Raw genomic sequence first — 19542 nt, forward strand, 5'->3', positions numbered from 1 at the left:
ATATTTACAGCGCTTATATTGTGCGTTGCGAAACATAGCAAATATTACATGTGGATATAATAATATGTTTGGCACAACAGGCGTATTGAAATTGTTAATGCAACAATATCAATATCAGACGCGGTGCCAAGTTTTGTTAACACAAATTTATTTGAATGGGATTGAACTATTATTTGGCTACATAATTAGTGTATTTAGTCAGATGGTTTCCCCCACATCGTCACACTGCAGAACATTATAAAGATTCCCCAGGTTTAATAAGATGTTGATGGTATTGGTAAATGACGAGAATAGATTCTGCCCTTCCTCCCATCCATTTAGTTACCTTGCACTGACACTGGAACAGTATTCCTCGGTACTTGGCCTCTAGTCTACCACTTTTATTGTTCTAAAGTAATGCAGCTATTAAGCTATTTATAGAATATCTCACAATCTTACATCGATCATTTTTTATCGAATCTCCATTTATGTACTTTTTTATCAAAGTAACATCACAACTTAAGGAAAAATATTAGATATCATTATAACTTAGCAACGTACTGATCGATGATAAATCTTATTATCATATTTAATTACATTTAGGAGATAGTATCACGGATTAAGTTTGCTTTTTTATTATTGTAGAGATAAGCATAGCGCAGCTGGTGTTCTATAAACTGTCATGAAGGCTGGTAGAATTGTATGAGGTTGTATATTGTACCAAAAAGTAAAAAATGAACGCCTCTATGATTAGAAAGGACCTCTTAGCAATCAAAAGTCCTTTATAGATCACAAAAAGTAATTTTTATCCCTTCCAATCAAAATAATCTCGCACCGGATCGTAAAACAATAATCAAAGACAATTTCTTGGCAATAAGATAAACATACTTAAGTATGTTATAAAATGTATGCGTGCACGAGTACTTCAAGTTACGTGCTCGTACGTGCACGTGCGTGCAACGGGCGCGTGTACAAAGATAATATGACAAGAAGGCTTAACTGGACTACTAGAACAACAAAATCGTTTCTTTACTTATAAAACAATTGTTTGACCTCCAAAACATATCCCACATGTATTATAGGACTAAAACCGCACGTGAAACCATAGCTAAAGTCTACAAGAAAATGAAAGTCATGCGCTGTAAGCAAAGTCACACAATAACAACGGAATGTGATGATTATTACGCATTGTCAGTAAAACCTTATTCGTCATAGATATAACGTTATCAATAAGATTAGTTTGTTTATTTATTGACTGAACAGTGAACAGTCATCCCGGTGACAATAAAACTTTCTCTATCATACGTTTTCCAATGCTATCTTGCGAAAATCAAAACTAACATATCTTCAATTAACTCTTAGGAAAATAAGAACAAATGTCCAACATTTTTATTGCCTAGCAACGGTAATCAGAAGTAAACACAAAATAAATGAGGCAAACAATACGCCTTTATCATTCGCCTATATCTAATCAAAACATCAAAATCTCCTCTCCACTTAGTCGCAATATCAACAAACCTCATTTCAGGGCTTATCATCTATTAAATACAATACGATACTTTCTAGGTCATGAGGCAATTATAAGACTGAATTTTTCGCATCATAAGTACCAAATAATAAACTGATAATGGATTTAATTTACACTCGGCATGAACCTCTGTAGCTACGTACTAAATGGCACGTAGCTAGCGTAGGCAAAAAAACATCATGACTTGTTTATTTATTTTATCTTTGAAAAAATGTACAATTCATACCTAAATACGTAAGTTGTACAAAAATATGAGTATGATTCAATACAAAAAAAGTTTCCAACGATACGTAATGAACGATTGCTAAAATTAAATTGCGTCATCAATAACCTGTACACAGAATTAGTCATGTATATTTATTATCTCTAAAATAAAATAATTGTAGTTGGTTTAATTCGACACTTAGGTACATTAATAATCATGACCAACATTTTGATTGAGGAAAATATTATTTTATTCACTATCCTATCACTTCACGGTGAGAAACAATAACTTTCCGACAATAAAGATAGATTGCCGTAATATAGAATGATAGAAATGAACGTAGATTGCCGTAGATTTTGTTATAAGACTAACATAGACTAAATAATATCTAAGTTTTAGTGGAAACTATTTTAGACGAAAATCTACCTCTACTAATTAATTAAAATAAGCAACGGATGAGACAAGCGTAGGACCGCATCAAGTGGTGTACTAAGTAGTAGGCCTATATTCAACAGTGGATTAACCCTTTGACCGCCACGGTCGGCTATACTCGACAAATCAGAAAGTGCTTACGACGCTTTCGTCCGCCAATCTCGACAAAAATCGTCGTGAGCACAAAACGGGCTGATTAGAATAATAGAAATTAGCCTTATTGAACTGTGAATAAATGAGATTTATTTGTTAATTTTTAGGTGAAATACGATGAGGACCGCCGGTATCCGCGTATGGAGCACATCTTACAGGCGGTGCGCTGCCAGTACCTGACGCCGAGCTTCCTCAAAGAACAGATGAGTACGTGTACCGTCCTGAAAAAAGTGCCTGCCTGCAGAGAATACCTCGCTAAGATATTTAAGGTAAATATTACTTATAGATCAAAATTCTGGCATATAGAGAAACACTATTACCGTCAAATCGATACTTCCAAAGTATACTGAGTCATCTAACAAATTTAGGTATTTTGTTATTTTTCTATAAACACACATAATAAAATATAATCTTAATTTTAGTGTTAATTTTTTTATAAAAGAATAATAATTACCGAGTAATAATAACAAAAATCAAATCATTTTATAACAAAGGAAGAAGCTTCAAATCGCTCTCTTGTAAATTTAATATAATGTCAGTTGACTCATTATACTTAGGAGGTGTCGAAATGAGCTCAAGCATTTTAGGTACGATTCTATATTTTACTTGAGAATTTCCTAAACGGAAAACAGGCAAGTTTTAAAACATAAACAATGTCATCTACAACTACATATCGAGACAACAATTACAAAGGAATATCACTAACAACGCATACCTACTCTTAATATTTTACTAAATCGTTCCCTCTGGGATCGAGGGATCGACGGGATTGCAAGTAAACTTAAGTAAACCTATAGTCTTCAGTAAAAATATGTACGTTACTTTATACACACGTACATGTTTAAGAGCCGTGCCTCACTAAGACGCCATGGCGGCGTCGCTGGCTACGTATCCAAGCAGTTAGTATTGAAATGTCACGTGGCCACACCGTTGCCACGTAAATTAGGTGACATACATTTCAATATTAACTGCTAGGATTCGTAGCCGGCGACGCCGCCATGGCGTCCTAGTGAGGCAGAGCACTTAATCCAACTCACATGTGTACCTAAAATATCTAAACAAAATTAACCTATTCCTGAACGGATGTTATTCTTAAAACAAGAAAACTGTTAAACTGTATGGAGGTTTCCAACAAAGTGTCTCATTATCATAACAGTGTAAGTTAATGAGTCATGAATCGTTTCCGTCCTGACGTCATCAAGGCTTGTCGATTAGAATGATAGATTACCACCCATATTCCTGATGTTATCTTAGATTACTACTAAAATATTTTGGTCCCAGCAATAGTTTCTTCATATATTTTTCCTCAATTTCAGTTTGAAATATTAAAAGGGGTTTTCCTAAAATTTTATCAGGTTATAATCGATTACTTTGTTTGAATGTACGATAAAGTGGGAATGTCTTCTTGCAAATCGGGCCTTATTGTGCCAATGCTGTGCCAAATTTAAGATCGCGATAGCCAGTTGCACTCACCGGTCGGTAAACGATCTGCGGGTTAAGCAACCCTTGGCGCGGTCATTCCATAGGTGGGTGACCGTAAACGATCTGTGGGTTAAGCAACCCTTGGCGCGGTCATTCCATAGGTGGGTGACCGCATGGTGGTTTGAGCATTTGAGCTGGGCGTGTCCGTGCGTCGGAGGGCACGAAAAAAGTTGGTCCCGGCTGTTGTCTACTAAGATAACAGTTGTTAAGCCATGTCAAAGGCCTCTTGGGCGGCTTGAACAACTTTGAGACTAGGTTGACCACTAACTATACGACGAACAAACAAACCCTGACATGATCACATAACATCTGACAACAGTCTTGAAAGCATCACAGGCATCAAGGATTTATCCATAGTGCTTTCCTCAGTTGTTGTAGTGTCGAAATTTGTAATGTAGGTAAAATGGGGATAACTGTTTGGAACATGAATTATGAACAGCTATATTTTTTTAACATCACAGTATGCAAATGAAATATGATTCTGTAGATTAATAGCAACGATCCTTATAGTAATCTTAGAGCTTGTTTTCACTGGTCGTATGTCGGGTCATAATCGAAAGATAAAGTGGAAGAATATTTTTTATGAAGCTGTACACACTTGTTGGAAACCGTTTTAGTTTCGCTGCCGACAAGAAATGTCAGGTGTTCTGTCAGCCCTCTTCGTTCGAAAAAAAACCGTGTTTGATTTAGCTTGTCTATGAGTAAGTATAGAGCTGGTCACATTGTCAGGACCGAAGACTCTCTTGTAACTAGTTTCACAAAGTAGTGGCCCAATAAAGCCAGATTTGCATGCTGTAATGAGCACTTTAGCGTACCCACATTATTTTAAACGAAATAAAGCGATTATGATACGATAACACTTTAGGAAAACCCCCCTTAACATTTTAAAGTGAAATTGAGGAAAAATATTTGAAGATAATACTGTTGTAACTAAATCGTTAAATGTATTTATTGACATCCAAAAATGTTTGAAAAACTTAATTTCGTTACTTCTCAATTTTTATATTTATTTCTGAAACATAAAAACTAAATCTTTCTGTCAGAATTGGGAGCACCCAATATTTCGTTTCCTTGGTATTCATCTACAATATACAATTGTTTTCATCTACTATAATCCATAACAACAAGAACTTTGTCAACGCCCATCATGCACAGTCGCCTGAGAGTGAAAAAAATGGCATCAGCTTTGACGTTGGCCGACACCAGATTATTACGATATCCGAATGATATACGGGTCTGTTCCACTACAAGTGGGAACAAGCTGTAATATGACAACAAGTATGATACCAAAAGCTTACCAAGTTTATTGGACAACACTATAAACATATATTCTTCCAGACATAATTAAAGTCCCGCCAAAAGTATGACCGCGAGGACTTTTGTGTCTGACGGCATGTTCTGTATGTAGGTTAAGCGACGGATAATCATTTATCCGATGGATAAAGTAACAGCAGATGTATGGAAAACCTTTATTAAGGTAATTATAAAAAAAATAAAAATACTTTTATTGGCAAAACAAGTTCAAAATAACAATGTTTATCTAGGAGTGTTGTAACCGGCATCAGATTGGTATGTTCGTAACATTCGTTTGAATATAGATGGCAGCACAAATCATACAGCAGTGACATCCCGCGACTAAAGAAGTAACAATTCCTGCTTATCGCCAATGTGTCTGTAAACGGTAACATGATGAAAATATATTATACAACGAGTTTCTAATAAATATAGTATAAATATTGGGGAGCGTAACTTAAAGCTATTCTAAGCAGAGGTTTTGCTTTTTTTAGTTTCTATTTGCTATAATGAGTAACTAGAAGAGATAGAAAATGACAGATGTTACTCTTATTTAATGGTAAATATAGTTTATACTTTACGATTTAATGACTGATTGACAAAAATATTTTGTCGTTGTTTAATTTCACATACAAAAGTTAGAGTTTCAGGATTTACAGATAAGTTTTTGACAGATTATCGAATAGATAAAGTGATAGCAAAAATATGAAATATCTGTCAAATTTGTTTACCGATATTTATTCACAAGTGGTGATTTTTTTCCGATATTGGCCACGAGATGGCGTAGCGATCACATTGTATGCAAAAATAGTTTCTATAGCGCCCGCTAGAGGCGCTGATCAGATTTTCGTTCATAATTTCTTAATAGCGAGCTGGTTGTTGATAGTCTTTAGAGACAGAAAATTGCTGCTACTACAGCTATTCGCCACTGGGCTGGACAGGCTTCCTTTAAATCCTTCCTTTAATATAGGTTGCTGTTTATATCAATTGAATTGATCAACTAAAAATTGAACTCAACCATGAAATAGAAGTCTTTAACGTTCCTAAAAACTTCGTCAATTCATACACCCTTTAAAATGATGTGTCACATGCATTACGAAACTTTGAGTAAATAATATAAATATTATAGTTATCGCTTTTTTTAATGCACCCTAGAACAAAAAGCTAGTTTACAAGAATTTTAAATATTATATCTCTAAAACGATGGGTACATAATAATATTTCAATTGATTGACCACAGCTGTCCAACTAAGTGCCTGTTTCGTTTGGAAAACAGCCTGGCTAATACCACGTCTAATATAGTTACAAAATAAAACAAATTACCATTACTTATTGTTTAATAATAATCGATATCGAAATAATATATTATTATTAATATTATTTAATTAATAAAAATTGTTTTCTGATCTTGTCCGAGCTTCTTGGATCGACTTTGTTCAGCTAGCCTGTAACAGATAAATGGATTATAGTAGGAATTCTTAAATATTTCTGTGGTCACACTATATTCGGGCCATTTCAAACGTGCAAACTAAGTCCTGTCATTTTATATGAGTCTCTCGCTCGCTCTTACACATTGTCACATTCTTATGATTATTTTGATTATGACGTAGTTCGCACGTTTGTAACGGCCTGGGTATATTGTAAAATACGTTAGTATAAACTGAAATTTTCAAATGCCTGTCAAAATTTTAAATGCAAATTAATCTAATCTAAATAAGATACATCTGGAACAATACAATCATCCTGGTCATATTTTGTTCGAACCCGGTTATACGCGTGAATATAAAACACACCTTAATAATCAATTATTTATAGAAGCTAACGATTAAAGTCACTGAAAGAAATCGTAGGAACTATATTTATATAGGTCATTCTATCACAGAATTAGATATTGCTAAGTTACTCAAATGAAATCAGAGCTAACAAAACTGATTATATGTTCAAATAAGGAATGTATTTTTTTTAAAGTCTGTGACAATAGAAACTAATTCAACATTATTTCTGTAGGTACAATAAAAATAAGATAAATACATTAAAGCATTTAAAAGAAGGAGGGTCCAAAAATGTGGTTTAGATATTTTTTTCTCAACGTGCCGTTTTAACAAAATTATGAGAAAAATATTCTATAGATCAAAATTCCTTCTTACTGATAATTCCAGCTTTTTGACAATGTTTTAAGTGAAATGTGGTTAAACTACGTTTATTCCCTGATTATCCACATGGCTAAAGGCAAATTTATTAATTTTAGATTGTAGTATCACCTTTTAATAGTATGATCATGACACCGGTAAACAAAGAAAACGACGGTTAGGCGTTAATTATATATTCACGAGAAGTCTTAAGGAAAATTTCGAGAAAAATGTGACGTGAAACTGGTGAAGCCAAAAAAAGGTGGATGAACTGCGCAAAATATTATATAACTAGTATTCGTATCATTGTCAATAAAATATGTTGACAGATTGAAGCAAATTGCGCCGATTACATATACATTAGGATAGTGACTAGACAATGCTGATATTAGGTACAACTTTGCAATACTCGTCTAGTGAGCCATAAAATTGAATTGAATAGCGCGTTTTTCATATTATTTAATCAATAATAGGACTTAAATTAAAATCTTTTGATTTTTCATACATATGTGCACGTGTTAATCATAAAATAATAAAAATGTAATAGTATACTCATCTGTCGTGCATGAGCCAGGTAGGTTTATTTTTAGGCGGACCAAATTTTTACGTGGACATCTCTTTGCGCCTTTGGAAGCTATCAATCCTCGTTTTCTTTGTTAACATAGCTTTATTAAAGACTTTAACAAAATAAACAACATTACATACATAACATCAAGCCTGTTATACCCCTATAAGTAGACAGCTAGCCAGAAATTTACATACGTATGTACTGTAATGTACCCTCTTATAGCTACTAACAATCTAAGTGTCATGTAATAGGGAACGAGGCTATTGCCATATACCGAGCAAGTTATCAAATTTCGCACTTCTATTGAGAATATTCAGTCATATTTATTGGATAGTCTGTGCCCGCAAGTGCTGTGCTGATATCAGCTGATGTCAATAATACTGGTAATCTAACAAAACTATACAAAAAGTTTGAACAATCTAGACACGTAGCATTTGATAAGATACTTATGGCTTGCTTTATTTTTGTTGATGATTTAATACATTAGTACAATGATATCGATGTAATAAAGTCGACAAAAAGCTGACGTTTTATTGGCACTTGATAAAGTGACTGCGATTCACTTGTTTATAGTAGTCAAAACAGGCTTTACTGAAGGAACTCTAGAACGAGTTACTTTTTCATCGTCTGTCTTTATGTTTAAGGAGTTAGTGTATAGTATACGAATACTGATTGGCTTTGTTCTCGGGTCTGGAAAGATACAATAAGCTTTTTAATTTATATTTAAATGATCGGTGGAGTTTGGTAATGTGCCTTGGCATATGGCAGTACGTCTCTATTAGGTCTATTAGGTTTAAAAATGTAGGTAAATAATACAACGTGGGTGTATTTTACACCTCTGCAATTCTGCATACACATTTGGTTATGGCAGGCGTGAAAAAACAAATAAATAAAAACATCTCTTTCACACCGTTAGTAAACTAACTAGTAGTTGGGCGCCAGTTTATAAATTATTAACTGGGTTTTGTGAGGTCATTATTTAAAATAACCTTAAATATGTTAGTACTGCCCTGTTCAAGCTTCTACGCGTGACGAATTAGATGTATCAGCTGCATCGTAACGCATCTTGTAGTTAAATTTTCCTGACATCAGAGTTGAATTCAGCTTGTAGTAGAAGATTCTTTTGTAGAACAACGTTCATGCGACGTTCCTTGTTGCCCAAGTGCACCCTGAAATAATTTATTACAACTAAAATTTATCAACAGTTCTTCATTCTTTAGTTTGATGAAAATTTACAAACTTATTTACGAATAATAAACAGTGGGTAGGTAATTACTAGAAATAGTTGTAATAGACGCAAATAAAATATTCATTTCGTTCAACGTGAATTGTGTTAGTTATATATTTGCTACTTTCATTCATAAACATATTTTTTGTAATATTACTGGCAGTCTTAAATTTAAAAACAAGCATCATAAAGTAAACAAAATAATAAAAATGATGCAATACCGAAGCCGGCCTTCGTCACATGGCATAAGTATGTTTACTAACATACATATAAACATATAATCATAAGTGTATCATAAAGGCCATGAGGTGCACTGCGTTAGAAAATGATCACCAGTATAATAATTATTATAAATGCATTATTTCCCATGAAAACTATAGAAAATGAGACAAGGCGGCACATACTAAAAATATGGCAATTCTCCCAAATATACCCATGATTACAAAACGTAGATTATAAATAGACCTGTCTTTTCTTTATCTAAAAAAATATGAAGGTCGGTAAAAAATCAAAATAATGAAAAAATAGTAAAGTAATAGTTACAATACTCACATGGGTAAAACAACGTTCACTACTATTTTCATAACTATACTCAGGCCTATTATAGAAAACAAAAAAAAAAGATAAACGCGTCCGAAACCTTCGAGGTCTGAGCTCAAATGGCGGGTGTTGGCTGACGCGAGGACGGCACGGCCCATCATTCGTCCACCGGCGTCAGATCTCGTATAAAAACAACATGATTTAGCATTTCTGCATATCGTCATAACATTAATATCTCGCCCCGTGTTTGCCTGCCCAGTTATTTAATTAATCATGACTTCATATGCTGTTTTTATTTGTTGTGACCGTTAATTTACTTATCTAATAGATTGTTAGATCAAGTATACTGATTGCTTTGTTTTCGGTTAATTACATAAAAATCTTTATCAATTAATCTATAGGTAGAGACTTCTTTTTTTAACGATATTAGTAGGTATACAGTTGTCATTAAAACGAAGTCCTGGATTTATTCCATATAAAGAAGTTTTCTAATAAAATAAATTATAATCGCTACCTATTTATTTAATGTTTAATTACTAGTAACATTGCTGGTATATCTGAGTTAGCAACTCAATCGGTTAACACGCTCAACTAGGTTTTATAAAAAGGATTTCTAGAAATATTTGATGCAATACAAATGAAGATTACATCATTCATTTCATATAACTATACATATAATAAGTTGCACACCATAAAAGCCTTCAACTGTAGCTACTTTGGTAGTCTTATAATTGTGACGATTACGATTTAACCTAGTTTAGTATTAGTTAGAAGAATTTGCATGTCATAACTTTTTATCAACGTTACGTCGATAAAAAGAACAATTATTAGGCTCAAGACTATCTCTGCGAGACGTACTTGCTGACACACCCATCGATGACATCATCGCTCATGACTCTATCAGATACGCTCGCTCTATCATCGTTATTATCAGCACTCGAACAAAGTACAAAATTTGACAAACGCTAAATTATACTCCTTAAGTTTATGTTATGTGCTATATTTACTATTATATACCTACCTATATTGTTCTATACATTTTCATCTTGTGCGTAACCAAAGCTTTTTTCTAACGAAGATGAAACGGCACTACAGTCCAAATTGTAACCGCGGCTGGGATTCTCTGTATGACTCATAATCTTATCCATCATTCTGACTTGCCGTTTTTCGAATATAAAAATAAAAGACATTTCTATCGTCGATATAGTCCAATCGCAGATGTGGGCGCTGTCTGAAGAAAATCTTTACTTAATATGTTTAATATGGTAGGTAATTCAAACAGTTACTTACGACATAGCAACTAGGTGTTAGTGCAGTCTTGGTCTGTTGGTCAAGCGCGGGACATTTTAGTCTTAGTTGAGATTAGACTGAAGCGTCCCGTTTTGGGGGAATGCATCTCGATGACACGTGAACTGATGGTGTTTCGTAACGGGGTGGAATAGTAGCATACTGTGTGTTGGATTTTAACACTTCAACGTAAATTACCTGTGTTACGTCCTTGTCCTATTTAATTTCTTATCTATTAAACAATAATAACATATTGTGTTTGTATTGACAGGATCTCACATTACACAAGAAGCCCGTGGTAAAGGAGCGAAGGCCGAATACACCACGAATCATCTATGTCGCCGGGGGCTATTTTAGACACTCTATTGATTTGTTTGAAGCTTTCAACTTAGATGACAACTGCTGGACCACACTGCCTAGATTAACTGTGCCAAGATCTGGATTAGGAGCGGCGTTTCTTAAGGTAAGAACGCCTAGAAATATCTTTCAGTCAAGCTAATATTTCGTTTTCACTTACATATTTTTTCTACAGACTTCTCAGTTTTCCTTAAAACAAAATTGAGTTGTAAACTTAATTTTGTGATTGGTTTGCCATCCTTCACTTATTGGTATATGATTAACACGGTGTAATTAATTACAGGGTTTGTTCTATGCGGTTGGTGGTCGTAACACATCGCCGGGCTCCTCGTATGACAGCGACTGGGTGGACGTCTACAATCCCGCCACCGAACATTGGCGTCCCTGCAGTCCCATGTCCACGCCGAGGCATAGGGTCAGTACTCAATCAATTATTCAAAAATAACAATTTACAACATAGCACTTTATTTTAGGTGTGCCAGTTTAGAGGTCGCTGTTTGTTTCGAAATTGTATATTTTGACACTTGAGTTATGGTTGTCGCTATTTACATTCATAAGTTAGATTCACACAAAGGTTAAATTAATTTATGTTGTATGCATTCGTACTTGGTTACTAAGGTCATAAGGTCTAATTTTTGGTACGTTGCCATGAACTTGTGTTAGTGTTAGTTACAATATTCTTATGAGATGAAATGGATTTGCCATAAATATTTATCAGACTAAAATTGCAGAAACTTTTGAGTTACAATCACTGTTTGTTTACGATTTGCTTATATTAAGAATGCTGTAGGTACAGCCAAGAATAGTTATGTAGACGTGACCGTTTGTATAACATTCTATAATCACATCATAGTGCACCTAATATTCTTCGTATAAAATGCTTTCAGTAAGCAACTAGTTATAATAATTGAATAAGTTATGAATATTTAACATGTGTTTTGTTGTTTACAGGTAGGTGTAGCTGTAATGGATGGCTTATTATACGCGGTCGGAGGCTCGGCGGGCTCGGAGTATCACAAATCTGTTGAATGGTAAGAAATCTTAGTTATTTCTGTTTTTAGCACTCATCTGACTATATTAAATAGTTCGTTGGTAGATGGTTACTTAATTAAGTACAGTCCAGTATGTATTTACAATCTATTATTTGTATTATTGCCGAACACGATAACAGATCATTGTTTGATAATACAGGCTTACGTTGACCGATGACGAATTTATTGTAGTCTACTCATATCTAAACTTATCTTTTTGTCTAAAGAAATAATTGTGACTAAGTTGTCGCCTTTTTCATATTTGTCAAGCCGCTAACAGTATGTATGTGTATTGTTGTATTGCAGCTACGACCCCGAGCGGGACGTGTGGACGTCGGTGGCGTCCATGAGCAGCGCGCGGCTGGGCGTGGGCGTGGCCGTCGTCAACCGCCTGCTGTACGCCGTGGGCGGGTTCGACGGCGCGCGCCGCATCGCTTCCGTCGAGTGCTATCATCCCGAGAACAACTGCTGGAACGAAGTCGCGCCCATGAACATTCCGAGAAGTGGAGCCGGTATGTTATTGTTATATTACCTTCAAAGTTAAAATTAGTCTTTAATCTCTACATAGAAAAGTCGTTTATTGTTTATTTGAATTTGAAATCTGCAGCGATTAACTCTTCTGGACTCAAACTCGAATAATTTTAATGTAAAAAGAGGGTGTTCCTTAAAATCATTTTTTTGTTTTCACTACTAATAGACGATAATTTCTAAAGAAATAACGTTATATCTGATGAAAGTTAAGTTTTACTGTATTGTTTATTAATAATACATAATATGTGTCTGTACATCAGGTGTGGCGGCGATGAATCAGTTCATCTACGTGGTGGGCGGGTACGACGGGTCGCAGCAGCTGGCGTCGGTGGAGCGCTACGACACGGAGCGAGACTCGTGGGAGCTCGTGGCGCCCGTCACCACCGCGCGCTCCGCTCTCTCGCTCACCGTGCTCGATAACAAACTGTACGCGCTAGGTCAGTACGCCGGCTAACTCTTTCGAACTTATTCACATCCTAACAAATTGACATATTGAATTTTCCGCGTCCATCAATTATGACCATTTTCGTGTTACTTCGCAGGCGGTTACGACGGCACATCGTTCCTGGACATCGTGGAGGTGTACGAGCCGGCCAGCAACACGTGGAGCAGCGGGCCGGCACTACCGTCGGTCCGCTCGGGGCACGCGTCGGCCGTGTGCTACCAGCACTGCGCGCCGCTGCCCGAGGCGGCCGAGCCGCTGCCCGCCGTCATCAAGAAGTTCGGCAAGCGCTCGTCGGGCGCCGGCACCGGGCCCTCCGCCGGCGCGGCGCGGAACGACGACATCCCCTCCGCCAACAACATCATAGGCACGCTGTCCAACCCGCGGGCTCCCTAGTTAACACTGCCGTCATCGTTATCGGTGACTTAACTGCCCGCGAGCCTCTCGCGAGACGAGCTTATGAACTTAAGCTCAGGGACTTACTCGTTGTACTTCTCTTAATCTCAAAAAATAAATATCCGACTATCCGAGTGCTCGGCCGCTCCGCCGCGAGCGCCCGTGGGGATAAAAGACTTATCGTTATGGAATTTGATCGCGGCCGATTTTTTTTCTAATATTTTAGCGGGTCTTGTGTGGCTAGAAATTATGCTAATGTGAATGTACGATTGTAAGAGGCCATCGCCTAGTAGTGAAACACCTAAGAAAAGAAGCTATGTTGTAAGCCAACGAATGGTACCGCCGAATTGAATATGCATAATTATAAGTAATTTTCTCATTCCATAGTTGTGGATGTTGTTTATTTGTTACAGTTGCATTTTTAAAGCCTTGACATCTGTTTGTTATAAATATATTTTTTTCCAAGGAGCTGAATAATATGCACATATCGTATTGTTGAATAATTTTTCTTTTCTTAATATCGGTATTTCGAGCTTACAGTATATTTACTGATTGTTGTGACGTTTAATTAATTTATAGGTGTATTGAGAAATATAAAATTCATCTTCAATACGATAGTGATCAATATAATCTCATTAGAAAAATCTATATTTATCATGCTTTTATGATTATGCTCGAATTTATGTCGTGACAGTGGTCTCTATTGTGAGAGGCTGTAACATGTAACTGATTGTTTCAATAGACATTTGAAAGACTTTGTGGTTCATTTAATATAAGAATAAAATGGAAATTAATTATGTATAAATTAATCATAATTATTGTACAAATAAATTTTAAGCATAGGTGTAAATCCTTCTTTCCAATGTATAAAATAGATAGACTTTTATATGTAAATATAATTTACGACTATTTTTAAGGAAAATAAAGACTGTTATGGGAATATAACACATTGTTTTATTTTACTATACAGCGTCGCGTATCTGCAATCCTAGTCACATGACTACATAACTTAAGTGCAGGGCTATAGAAATATTTACAATATTTACAAGATAGTGAAAAATAAAATGTATGTATTTTATGAAATCTTACATATGGAAATTTATTTTCGAAATGCCGCGGTAATCTTCAACCTAATTTGATAGATTATACTTTTTTAAAAATCCATATTCCATAACCGCTATAATACTTTGCAACGAATCGATCGTCTGTTCCGTATAATTTTAACTACTTATATCTAAATAAAGTAACATTGCATTAAGGTTTTTTAGCGCCTTTTCTCCTTCTTCTTACAAATATCCTCACATCAGGAGCGTCACGGGAATCTTGAGTGTTTGTGTCCGACGGATCGACAACATGTCCAGCACTCGTATTTACACTTTCAGTTCTGTTGTCATTAGAACTACCCGCACAATCCACCGAGTCATTTTCCATCATCGTCAAAAGATGAAAATCTTTATGAGGTGTTGAAGTGGCCAAAGCTTTCAAAGAAATTTGTTTCTTTAGGTCCGCCAAAGTCGCAGGTACATTAGACTCAACAATATTCTGTATGTTTACTTCGACGTCCGCCATTCGTTTTTCATTAATTACTTCTCTGTCATCTGATGCAAACTGAGGTTGAACGCCTGATGAAATAATGACCGTTTTCACAACATCAGGCTTGTTTGTTTCTGTTTCAGAATTTAAGTTTTGATATACAATGTTCACATCGGGGTCGGCACCTACTAATTGTTCTTCAATTTTTTTCGCGATTTCTTTATCTTCCGTATTTGGTGTGCCAAGATTAGTATCGTATGTGGTGTCATCATTATCATTGGCTGTATTCATCTCATGGCCGACTTCTAAGACTGTGCAGGATGGAACCTTAACAATATCTTTAATGTTTATATCCACAGCATCTTGTGCATCTTCACACAGAGGTACACATGTTGTGGGTATTCCTAAATCATCCGGCGTAATTAAACTGCTGCTGTCGCCGAATAAATCAGTGAACTTGTGTTTTATTTGTTTTGGCTTTGATTCTTTATCTTTCTTACACTTAATTTTCTTTTCAGTGCCTTGAACAATGTCATTATTTTCTACTAAATCCTTTTCCTTAGATTTTGTTTTTCTTCGTTTACTCTTATGTTTTTTATGTGAATCAGATTCATCAGGTTTATCAATGCCAGTATTGTCAACACCTTTATTATGTAGAGTTTTGGGGCCAGACTTATTTTCTGTGTCATCCAATCTAAGACCTGCAGTGGCTGGTACTTTGTGATCTATTTGAGACACCATTTGTTTATGAAGTTCGACATTGTCACTAGTTTCATCACTTAACTCTAGATCGTCCTGTACCATTGCCATGTCAGATAATGATATTCTCTTCTCTTTGGTTTTTAGATCATGAGTTTTCTCACTTTCCTTAATTTCATGTATTGGTGGTATAATACTGTCATGTTCTTCAATTACTGGGAGGTTTGTATGGCATTTTGTCAGGCTTTCATTATTTTTAGATTCCTTATATTTTTCATTTTCCATTTTACTGCCTTTAGTAACGTTTACATGTTTGTTTTCTGTGCTTTGTTTACGCTGCGTTATTTTAGGTATTTTGTATGACAAGGGTATTTTCTGAGGGTTTTCCAGATTTATTGTCGGCATCGAAGTAGCTTCAGGAGCTTTTTTATTCTTATCTTCGTGTTGCAAAACAGTATCTTTCTTTGTACTTTGTCTGGGTACATCTGTTGCGTCATGAATTGTTCTCAGATCATCTGTTTTATCATCACTGTATATTTCACCTGATTCTAGAGTGGTATTAGGTTCAAGGTTATCAATATCCATATAAATTGATTTAATGTTTTCTTCGTCATAATCTTGCCCTGGTTTATTTAATAAGGCATCAGGCATCGCGACAGACTCCATATCCCATAAAGATTTATCCACTGGTTTAATGTCTATACATTTGCTTACTGCAGTCAAGAGCATTGTTTTACCATTTTCGGACTTTAAAATATATTTCTTACTTGAAACGCGCGGGTCTTCCAATGGGGTTGCAGCTGTGTCTTTAATTTCTGCAAGAATTCAATTGGTTAGTTTCCTGTGTAATAATACAGCTATTAACAGCATTGTCAGTTTATTTCTTTGTGCATAGTGAGACAAGTAAAATAAATTTATGGCAATTCACATTTTACCTTTGACTGTATGTGGAGGTGTTGCTTCTGCATGTGTGTCAGGCATTATCATAGCATCTGGTGACTGGCAAGAAGTCCGGAGCATATCGTATTCTAGGGCTTCTGTTTGAGGTAACTTTAAGACAGGCTTGTCATGATATCTCCTATCTTCACTAATGTTAACTTCATGTTCTATTTTCTTACGTTTACTACTGGGTTCATATTCAGTGGGAATTGTATGTTTTCCAGTGTGCTTTTCTTCAAGATGATGTCTGTGTTTATCGTCATAATTTTGTCTGTCATGATATGAACGAGGGTCCTGATTCCTCTGATGGTACTGACCATGGATTTCAAGAGGGGGGCTCTCCAGTGCTCTATGTCTTCCATGTTCTGACCTATGATAGTTGTCTTGATATTCTCTGTGAGGTCTCTTATAAGGTCTGTCAGGACTATGATGTTTTCTGTATCTGTGGGAAGGATCATATTTTTCTCTACCTCTGTATTTGTCAGAGTCTCTATATCGATCACCTTCCCTGTGTTTATCACTGTCCCTATATTTGTCACCCTCCCTGTACTTGTCCTGCTCCTTATGTCGATCACTTTCTCTATACTTATCAGTCTCCCTATATTTGTCACTCTGTCTATATCTATCACTTTCCCTATGCTTGTCACTGTCATAATGCCTGCTCGTTTTACTTCTCAAGGCTTCTTTTGAAGATTCATGATGGTGTGAAGTTCTTCCATCAATGCTTGATGATTCAGATGTTCTGTTGCTAAGACGCTCATTACTCAGTCTCATTAAAGCTAGATTTATATTCTTTGTTTCAGTAGATTCACTTGGTGGGTTTTCTTCACTTACTTTAGGCTTGGTGGGTTTCTCAGGTTCACATTCGTCTTCTGAGCTAAACTTTGGCAAACTGAAATATTTTAAAATAATTATTAGTATAATATACCAATATATAATATCTATGGAAGATAAAATATCTATGGGAAATATGATTGTCATGAACCAAATTTAATATAGAATAACTCCAAACACAGGAATGTTCAGCTCCAAAATACTCAATCAAAAATGTACCATCTATAACCAGAAGGATCAATAACATAATTTTTAAATAATTGAATCTATTTGTGGTATTCTTACCTAACGGCTGGAACTGACTTTCTTCTACTCTTAACACTACTAGCTGCAGTCTGTGTAGTACTTGCATGTTCAGGGTTACAATGAGAAATATTTTCTTTGTGCTCTCCCTTACTGATACATTCTTCCACTTTTTCCACAACTTTATCTACAATATTTAATAAGTTTGTTTCATCAGAACTTAGCACAGGAACTTTAGTTGATGGACTATTTGTCTGGCACCTGAAAAACGTAGGAACATAATATAATTTTTTAACCCATTACTGTCATAATTCTGGCCAAGTGTTGGTTAGAATTATAAAATATCATGCAAAGTCTACAACAGTGTGTGACAATAGAATAATATTCTATACCTTTCATCTTTAATGTCTGAAAACCTAGATGTCCTCTCATTTTTCCCTTTCTTATCAACTTTTGTTTTGCTATTCTCTAAATTGGTGGGTTTATTTGGAATCTGAGGACCTCTTTGAAAGGGTTTTGTGTTAGTTAAAAATCTTCTGTTACCTCCATTCTGCAAAGTCTTCAATATCATCATATCTTTGCTGAAAATTTTAAAATAATTATTAACAAAATAAAAATCAACGCATCAAATTGAATCTTAGAACTAATAGTCACAATCCACCAGCAAATATACAGCATATTCAGAGTATGTAGTATAATCTTTATAATGAATATTGAACAATGATATAAAGAAAATATTCACTCTAAATACTCACTCTAGGTTAAGCTGACTTATCATTTGACCTTTTCTCTCAACTTCAGCGCGAGCAGTCTTCAGCAATGACGAGTAGTTCATTTGCAGATTGTGAAACTCCAAAGCCAGATTGTCATAATCCTGCAATAAACTCTACAATATCAATGTGTCAGCCATTCATCAAAACATTGCCGTTGTTATATACAACACATGAAACAAGTGACATATATGATATACTCATGAACTAATGTTCAATATCTAAATTGACATAGATGATTGATATTTTCAGACACAATTCTAAGCCACTATGACGAGTGTATTGCTAGACAATCGATATTTATCAGTATAAAGACTAAAAGCATATTTACAACTATTATTGTACGCAAGCTTGTTCTTAGCATAAATAAATCATGAAGTTATATCTTATTAAAGGTAAATGTTAAGATATACTCACTTTTTGAAGCTTGCCCATCGCCGTTTCGTATTCCTCAAGCTTCAGCTTCAAGTCTTTGTTTTCATTACGCAGCTATGCAAAACAACATAGGTTTTATTAAATAACAATTAACAAACATTTTCTAACACGTTTATTGTATGATATTCAATTCATTTTTATATTTTCGATGAAACAAAATAATTCTGACAGAAAATTTTGGCGCTAAATCTTATTACCTGTTCTAATGCGTGGATATCGTTATAATTTTCTAAATCATCGTACAAAACCTCCATTGTGAAACACGAGTATTAATTTTGTAATATATTAATAAAATAATCTATTATTTATAATGTATAGCGCGAAAACTGTATCCTTTTAATTTTACAAGCTCAAAAACAGCAAACTAAATTCTAGACTTTGTTTGTCATTTGCTTATTGACATGACAGTCATGACACTGGCAGATTGTCAATGGAAAATTAGTGATGCTATTCCTCATTGAGAATCTAAATATATTTTTTTAGGCGATTTCAACTTCAGGAATAATAA

General features: G+C 35.1%; 2 protein-coding genes across 4 annotated transcripts in view; one reads left to right on the forward strand and one right to left on the reverse strand.

Moving 5' to 3' along the window:
- LOC142972845 (kelch-like ECH-associated protein 1B) overlaps nucleotides 1-14645 on the forward strand; it is a 39081-nt gene extending 24436 nt beyond the window's left edge. For both annotated transcript variants that reach the window (XM_076114193.1, XM_076114192.1), the window contains exons 7-13: nucleotides 2405-2566; nucleotides 11096-11287; nucleotides 11465-11596; nucleotides 12133-12212; nucleotides 12519-12724; nucleotides 13004-13180; nucleotides 13286-14645. In XM_076114193.1, the coding sequence (XP_075970308.1) occupies nucleotides 2405-2566; nucleotides 11096-11287; nucleotides 11465-11596; nucleotides 12133-12212; nucleotides 12519-12724; nucleotides 13004-13180; nucleotides 13286-13581 (1245 nt within the window). In that variant the 3' untranslated portion in view covers nucleotides 13582-14645. The remainder of the gene's footprint in view (nucleotides 1-2404; nucleotides 2567-11095; nucleotides 11288-11464; nucleotides 11597-12132; nucleotides 12213-12518; nucleotides 12725-13003; nucleotides 13181-13285) is intronic.
- Nucleotides 14646-14781: 136 nt separating this feature from the next.
- Nucleotides 14782-19439, reverse strand: LOC142972844 (uncharacterized). 2 transcript variants are annotated; one of them, XM_076114191.1, is made up of 7 exons: nucleotides 19232-19439; nucleotides 19017-19088; nucleotides 18585-18703; nucleotides 18222-18410; nucleotides 17872-18090; nucleotides 16749-17644; nucleotides 14782-16628 (listed from the first exon to the last, which is right to left on the reverse strand). In XM_076114191.1, exons 1-7 carry the CDS (start codon nucleotides 19286-19288, stop codon nucleotides 14836-14838), a joined length of 3345 nt encoding a protein of 1114 aa, XP_075970306.1. In that variant the 5' UTR covers nucleotides 19289-19439; the 3' UTR covers nucleotides 14782-14835. The 2 variants fall into 2 exon arrangements, with proteins under 2 accessions (XP_075970306.1, XP_075970305.1); XM_076114190.1 differs by having other exon boundaries at nucleotides 18585-18715.
- Between the last annotated feature and the right edge of the window lie 103 nt (nucleotides 19440-19542).

Source organism: Anticarsia gemmatalis, chromosome 5 (assembly GCF_050436995.1).
Source record: "Anticarsia gemmatalis isolate Benzon Research Colony breed Stoneville strain chromosome 5, ilAntGemm2 primary, whole genome shotgun sequence".
Lineage (NCBI taxonomy): Eukaryota > Metazoa > Arthropoda > Insecta > Lepidoptera > Erebidae > Anticarsia > Anticarsia gemmatalis.

Bases quoted from the DNA above. Each gene is read 5' to 3' on its own strand.
- LOC142972844 (XM_076114190.1), bottom strand. From the start codon at position 19,288: ATGGAGGTTTTGTACGATGATTTAGAAAATTATAACGATATCCACGCA. The intron at 18,716-19,016 runs GTGAGTATATCT...TTGATATTGTAG, and splicing joins CGATGGGCAAGCTTCAAAAA to AGTTTATTGCAGGATTATGA. The intron at 16,629-16,748 runs GTAAAATGTGAA...GAATTCTTGCAG, and splicing joins ACCTCCACATACAGTCAAAG to AAATTAAAGACACAGCTGCA.